Raw genomic sequence first — 8,202 nt, forward strand, 5'->3', positions numbered from 1 at the left:
TACATACAACACAATCTATGCAGAGCCGTTGTTCAACTGTTGTTGGTTGCAATATGGAATAGGATTTATGGAATAGGATTGTGTATTTATGGAATTGTGTATTTATGGAATAGGATTTTGTATTTATGGAATAGGATTGTGGCCAGGTTGACCCTACACCAAGCTCATGCATTATCTATTGTCTTAATGCACTGTTTATGAGCTCAGGGTCACATTAGGAATAATAAATGACTATGGGCCAAGGCAGAAACATCATGCACATTACTGTAAACATATTATGGAAATATCATGAACATTACAGTAAACATAACATACAAATTACTGTAAGCATGCCATGGCAAAAACATCATGCACATTACTGTAAACATGCCATGGAAACATCATGCACATTACTGTAAACATACCATGCACATTACTGTAAACACACCATGGCAGAAACATCATGCACAGTACTGTAAACATACCATGGCAGAAACTTCATGCACACTACTGTAAACATACCATGACAGAAACATCATGCACACTACTGTAAACACACCATGCAACAAGTTCTTCATATGCTTTAGGTTTGAAAGATACAGGCATATTATTCTTTTGTCTTGGTTTTAGACCTTAAGAGGGGTTGAATTCTGTATACCCCCTCTCATGTTCACTTCCTCTCTCTCAATGTCTCTCTCTCTCTCTCTCTCTCTCTGTCTGCGTGTCCCTCTCTGTCCCTCTCTCTGTCCCTTTCTCTGTCCCTATCTCTCTCTGCCCCCCCTGTTCCTATCTCCATTGATTATGGGGCCATCACATAGGGCTGATAACAAAGTAATCAGTAATCTGGAGAGTGAGCTGCGTTCAGGGGATCTATGTGTTTGTGGGTGTGAGTTGGAAGCAGACAGTACACAGCCAACCTGTCAAACTGTTATTTTGATGTGATGCAAATGCAATAATCTCTGGTTCTAAGTAACTGCACGATTTCAATTTGAATTCAGTTGCAACTTTATTGTCCCCGCAGGTAAATGAATTGTGCAGTCAGGAGCACAGTACATACAACACAATCTATGCAGAGCCGTTGTTCAGCTGTTGTTGGCTGTGTGTATTTAGGGAATATGATTGTGGCTAGGTTGACCCTACACCAAGCTCATGCATTATCTATTGTCTTAATGCACTGTTTATGAGCTAAAGGGCACATTATGAATATTAAATGACTATGGGCCAAGGCAGAAACATCATGCACATTACTGTAAACATATTATGGAAATATCATGAATATTACAGCAAACATAACATACAAATTACTGTAAGCATACCATGGCAAAAACATCATGCACATTACTGTAAACATGCCATGGAAACATCAGGCACATTACTGTAAACATAATATGCACATTACTGTAAACATACCATTGCAGAAACATCACGCACATTACGGTAACGTATCATGTCAGAAACACTGTGCACATTACTGTACACGTACCACGGCAGAAACATCATGCATTTTAGTGTAAACATACCATGCACATTACTGTAAACACACCATGGCAGAAACATCATGCACATTACTGTAAACATACCATGCACATTACTGTAAACACACCATGGCAGAAACATCATGCACATTACTGTAAACATACCATGGCAGAAACATAATGCACACTACTGTAAACACACCATGGCAGAAACATCATGCACACTACTGTAAACACACCATGGCAGAAACATCATGCACACTACTGTAAACATACCATGGCAGAAACATCATGCACACTACTGTAAACATACCATGGCAGAAACATCATGCACACTACTGTAAACATACCATGACAGAAACATCATGCACACTACTGTAAACACACCATGCAACAAGTTCTTCATATGCTTTAGGTTTGAACGATACAGGCAATTACTATTTTCTCTTTGTTTTAGACCTTAAGAGAGGTTGAATTCTGTATACCCCCTCTCATGTTCACTTCCTCTCTCTCTCTCTCTCTGTCTCTGTCCCTCTGTCTCTCTGTCTCCCCCCTGTTCCTATCTCCATTGATTATGGGGCCATCACATAGGGCTGATAACAAAGTAAGCCGCTCTCTCTCTCTCTCTCTCTCTCTCTCTCTCTCTCTCTCTCTCTCTCTCTCTCTCTCTCTCTCTCTCTCTCTCTCTCTCTCTCTCTCTCTCTCTCTCTCTCTCTCTCTCTCTCTCTCTCTCTCTCTCTCTCTCTCTCTCTCTCTCTCTCTCTCTCTCTCTCTCTCTCTCTCTCTCTCTCTCTCTCTCTCTCTCTCTCTCTCTCTCTCTCTCTCTCTCTCTTCTCTCTTCCTCTCTCTGTCCCTATCTCCCTCTTATCTCTCTGTCTCCCCTGTTCTATCTCCATTGATTATGGGGCCATCACATAGGGCTGATAACAAAGTAATCCACTTTCTCTCTCTCTCTCTCTCTCTCTCTCTCTCTCTCTCTCTCTCTCTCTCTCTCTCTCTCTCTCTCTCTCTCTCTCTCTCTCTCTCTCTCTCTCTCTCTCTCTCTCTCTCTCTCTCTCTCTCTCTCTCTCTCTCTCTCTCACACACACACACACACAGATACTCTCTCACTCACAAATCAAATTGACATTGGCATTAATCATGACTCCTTCAACAGTCTTTATTCTGTCTTCACCCCCTCAACAGTCCTTTACTCTGTCTCCACCCCTTCAACAGTCTGTACTCTGTCTCCACCCCCTCAACAGTCTTTACTCTCTCTTCACCCCCTCAACAGTCTTTATTCTGTCTCCACCCCTTCAACAGTCTGTTACTCTGTCTCCACCACCTCAACAGTCTATATTCTTTCTTCACCCCTCAACAGTCTTTATTCTGTCTTCACCCCCTCAACAGTCTTTATTCTGCCTCTACCCCTCAACAGTCTTTATTCTGCCTTCACCCCCATCAACAGTCTTTATTCTGCCTCTACCCCCTCACCAGTCTTTATTCTGCCTTCACCCCCTCAACAGTCTTTATTCTGCCTCTACCCCTCAACATCTTTATTCTGCCTCTACCACCTCAACAGTCTTTATTCTGCTTCTCCCACCCCCTCACAGTCTTTTATTCTGCCTCTACCCCTCAACAGTCTTTATTCTGTCTTCACCCCTCAACAGTCTTTATTCTGCCTCTACCCCTCAAATGTCTTTATTCTGTCTTCACCCCCTCAACAGTCTTTATTCTGTCTTCACCCCCTCAACAGTCTTTATTCTGCCTCTACCCCTCAACAGTCTTTATTCTGCCTCTACCCCCTCAACAGTCTTTTTTCTGCCTCTACCCTCTCAACAGTCTTTATTCTGTCTTCACCCCTCAACAGTCTTTATTCTTTCTGCCTCTACCCCTCAACAGTCTTTATTCTGCCTCTACCCTCTCAACAGTCTTTATTCTGTCTTCACCCCCTCAACAGTCTTTATTCTGCCTCTACCCCTCAACAGTCTTTATTCTGCCTCTACCCCCTCAACAGTCTTTATTCTGCCTTCACCCCCTCAACAGTCTTTATTCTGCCTCTACCCCTCAACAGTCTTTATTCTGCCTTCACCCCCTCAACAGTCTTTATTCTGTCTTCACCCCCTCAACAGTCTTTATTCTGTCTTCACCCCCTCAACAGTCTTCACTCCACCCCAATGGACATGTATTTATTCATTACTGCTACAGTTGTTATGAAGTATATAGTGCTATTTCTATTGTTGTTGTTTTTATGACAATTTTCATTGTTTTATTTAACTTAGTCATGCATGTTGGAGCCTAACATTTTAACTGTACCCTGCATCTCTCTCTCTCTCTCTCTCTCTCTCTCTCTCTCTCTCTCTCTCTCTCTCTCTCTCTCTCTCTCTCACAGATAATATCTTACTCACAATCAAATTGACATTGGCATTAATCATGACAAAGGATTTCAAGTCAGAAACACGGTAGATTATTGTAATTCATTAGGAAGAATTGAAGTCAAAGCAAATACAACTACAAACCATTTATAGCTACAGAGGTAATTGGCAAATATGCAATCAGAACTGGTGGAAGTGTTCAGAAAGGGTTTTCACTTCCCCTGCAGATTGCATCTAGCCTGGTTGCCAGATCAGTTTCCCAAATGTATTTATGTTTTATTGATTTATATTTTCAGGGGTAGATAATCTTTAGTAGTGCACATAGATTGTAGATTCCATCAATGTAATTGTCTGCATCATTTCCCTTCAACACATATTTTTTTGTAAAACATATTTTCCTTTATTATTTTCCTCTAACCCTACACACCCCTCTCTTAATTGGAGTAAACTATTGGACAACAACACTTAGGCTTCTACTTCCAGTTTATACATACTCTATACGTTTTACAGACAGGTTGCACAGTTATCTGTTTGTTTTAATCCCATCCCTAGCCAGTTTCCCTTAGCTAAATCATAGGAGTTAGCTACAGCACGAACGCATCTGGCAACCAGGCTAGATTGCAGGTTAAATGCAAATGCCAGTGTGTTGCTTTGACTTAACATGAAGAAAATAGTCAAATGTGCACTCAGTGTATTCTGTGTTTGAACTGGAAACCTTTTCTTGTTTCAGAAGAGAGAAATGACTTTCTGACCTTCTCCTCAGCATTGCTTTTTAGTGTCTGTGTTTACAGGTGACAGTGGAACTAGCTATCATTGCTCTAGCTGGTGCTCTCCATCTTGTTTCCTTTCTGCATCAATACAATGAACAAGTGATCCGGCAAGCCTGTTAAGAGTCAGTGGGTTAGCTGACGCTAAGTGCCTCCACTCTTGACACACACACACACACACGCCCCTTCTCTTTCAAAGAAATAGAGTGTAATCAGGCGAACCCTGCCCCTTAATTCCACACGTAAACAGGCTGTATATAAAGGGTTGGGCCAATAGAATCTACCTCTTGCATTGTGTTTGCGTGTGAGAAAAATCCCCATAGACATATACAGGGCATATACAGTAGCACAAACCCAGCCGGTGCCAAGATGCCTGCAGACTTCAATGGACAATGGGTGATGGTCACCAACGAGAACTTTGAGGATATCATGAAGGCCATTGGTAAGCTGTTCTTCTAATGTCTGTTGGAAAATAGCAGAGATACAGACATGCAGAGAGAGATGGTGGAGAGGGAGGGAGGGAAGGGGTAAAGAAGAGAGAGGGAATTGAGAGAAAGAGTGTGTGTGTGCATGTGTGTGTGCCTGTGTGCATATGTCATTGGGTTTGTGTGCAAGAGTGTGTCTGATTGAGAGGGGGATGTCGGAGATAACGTTTGTGTAAAGACTATTTAAGTGTGTTAGTTAGTGAGATTGTGATAGACAGTGAGAGTGTGTGAGGGAGAGAGGAAGAGAGATAGAAAGAGAGGGCGAGAGAGAGAAAGGATTCTCTAGTGCTGCTTCATTTACTTACTGAGCTGCTGTCATGGCGACTTAACCTTGACTGTTTGTGTGAATGGCTCCTGCTTGTTACCACGTTGAATAAATATAGATTTACTCTTTTCCACATTTAACATCCTCCCCATTCCCATTCCCCTCCCGAGCTCTGCCAAGCGGCATCTGCATGTCACTGGCAAGCGAAGGCCCCCATCCATCCATTCAGCATGGCGTTGATCAACCCCAAGTCTTTTATTATTCACGACTTTATCTGCAATTCATAAGTCCCTGCCGCTCAACCCAGAAAAATTCCCCAAAACAAACAATCCAAGGCGTCTCATTCCGTGCCGCTCTCTCATTTCCATGAGCGGATCGAAAATTACACCCATATGGAAATAGAGGGAGGAAGAAAAATATTTGGATGGGTAAATAAAAGAGCCTCATCAAAAAGAGAGATGGGTAGAAATTGAATTTGCACTTTGTGGCCAATAAAATATGAATATCGAAATGAAAGAGGCGGTCTCTTTTGCAGGCTCACAGTTTACCTTATTTAGCTCTATTTCTGGTACAGTGCTATTTTTAAAGGGTAAATTAGATTGTCAACAGAGCTGGTTTGAGTGGAATAGTAATTCTAGGACTTGAGCTGCAGTCTCATAACTGAAGAGGAGGACTGGTGGCTTATGCACAAGGGAGCACAATAAAAAGTATACTATACACACACCTCACTGTCCAACCAAGGTGAACAGAATCTATATGAAAACATACTTGATACTTATCCTGAGTGTACAAAATATTAGAAACACTTTCCTAATGTTGAGTTGCACCCCCTGTTGCCCTCAGAAATGCCTCAATTGTTTCACTGTGTTTCCTCCAGATATTGACTTTGCCACCCGTAAGATCGCCTGTCACCTGACCCAGACCAAGGTGATCGTCCAGAATGGAGACAAGTTTGAGACCAAAACTTTGAGCACCTTCAGGAACTACGAGGTCAACTTCACCGTTGGGGAGGAGTTTGAGGAGGTCACTAAGGGACTGGACAACAGGACAATCCAGGTAGGACCACAACCACTCTGACCACGGTCAGAGAGACACTTTGTCACTGCACTCCGTTTCTCTCAGATTAGAATAAAAGAGACAGTCATAAGCACTGCTGTGAGTTGTTGACCCTGGCTTTATGGAAACATACACACATATCTTCATCCTGGACTAAGGGGTAGAAGTAACATAACAAACGAAAATCCTGGACACTCAAATGAGTATGATATGTTACATTTGGTATGGTATTTATTAATTTATGGATATCCTTCATCCATTTCCTATGATATGTTACAAATTGCAATTTGTGATATGTTATGAATAACATTTAGAACACAAAGCCATTAGCTTGCCAGACGTTCAAGTTATATGCCCACTCAGCCACCCCGACCAACTACCCTCCTTTAGTTTTTGCCTTCAATAACCTTCTGTCTTATGCAACAATACCAAACGTAACATATACTTATTTGAGTGTCCCAAATTTGTATTATGCTACGTCTACTCTATGCTACTGACCTGATATCTTAGCTGTGGGGAATTTGGGCAAATGTGTGTCTACGGTAAGCTGACTGTTGTGTGTGTGTGTGTGTGTGTGTGTGTGTGTGTTCTTCAGACACTGGTTACCTGGGATGGAGACAAGTTGGTGGCTGTGCAGAAGGGAGAGAAGGCCAACCGTGGCTGGATGCAATGGATAGAAGGAGACCTGCTACACCTGGTGACTGAGAGAAAGATGGAGGGGGGGGGGGTTGTAGACTTCAACGGGGTTGTAGACTTCCTAGACTTCAACGTCAAGATACAGAACATTACATATTCTTCATACCTAAGACAACAGAAGCTCTATACCTCTCAAACTCAACTCTGGACCTCTAAGTCAGTTCCACTGCATCTTTTCATTGTTCCCCTCTAATTAGGGACTGAATTAGACCTGGGTCACCAGGTGTGTGCAATTAATTTTCAGGTAGAACAGAAAACCAGCAGGTTCCGAACATCGTAGTGTAAGAGTTGAGTACCCCTGACATATAGACTGCATCTGAAATGGCACCCTATTCCCTATATCAGGGGTGTCAAACTCATTCCACTTAGGGCCAAGTGTCTGTGGGTTTGTGTTTTTTAATTCATATTAATTGCACATGCCTGGTGTCCCAGGTCTAAATCAGTCCCTGATTAGAGGGGAACACTGACAAAATGCAGTGGAACTGACTTAGAGGTCCAGAGTTGAGTTTGAGAGGTATAGCACTTTTGAGTTTGAGGGGTATATGTTATTTGATTGTCTCATTGTCTTTCTGGTGGTCTCTTTTTCTTTCAGGAGATCCACGTTGAAGACAAAGTCTGCAAACAAGTATTCAAGAAGAAGCCCTGAAACATCTGACATAACCTTTTTTATTGTAAAATGACCTTCTTGTGTTTCTGCCTGCACAATTATGTAATGTACTTATGATGTGATTGTACATACATGTAATAAATGCGTCATTCATCCCAAGCAGATGGGAGGCATTGACTTTGGTCAATACATGAAATGAATATTTATATAGGTGTATATTGACCAGAGGTAACAGTACTTGCAAATATAAACAAACAATATAAACTTTTAAAAACACAACATACTGTACCTTCTCAAATTAGCATGTCAATGTGAAAGAACAGAACTATGTGTAAATGTGTAAATCTATCCAAAATATTGTACAGTAGATGACCAGAACAAGACATATATGAATAGCGTACAGTATATGACGTTAATCAGTTGGGTTGTGAAGGCCTGCGACCTTATCTACTACTTCACAGGGACAGATCTACGTGATTATCAATGACAGAACACCAGGTCTACGAAACCTTTCAACA

The 8,202-nt window shown here is 41.8% G+C and overlaps 1 protein-coding gene across 1 annotated transcript; it reads left to right on the forward strand.

Moving 5' to 3' along the window:
- The first annotated feature begins 4,800 nt into the window (after positions 1–4,800).
- On the forward strand, positions 4,801–7,873 carry LOC110503152 (retinol-binding protein 2). Its single transcript, XM_036961605.2, has 4 exons — positions 4,801–5,017; positions 6,203–6,381; positions 6,977–7,078; positions 7,670–7,873. Exons 1-4 carry the CDS (start codon positions 4,945–4,947, stop codon positions 7,721–7,723), a joined length of 408 nt encoding a protein of 135 aa, XP_036817500.1. The 5' UTR covers positions 4,801–4,944; the 3' UTR covers positions 7,724–7,873.
- Positions 7,874–8,202: the final 329 nt, after the last annotated feature.

The sequence above is a fragment of the Oncorhynchus mykiss genome, chromosome 24 (assembly GCF_057628025.1).
Source record: "Oncorhynchus mykiss isolate SJ-2025 chromosome 24, ASM5762802v1, whole genome shotgun sequence".
Taxonomy (NCBI): Eukaryota; Metazoa; Chordata; class Actinopteri; order Salmoniformes; family Salmonidae; genus Oncorhynchus; species Oncorhynchus mykiss.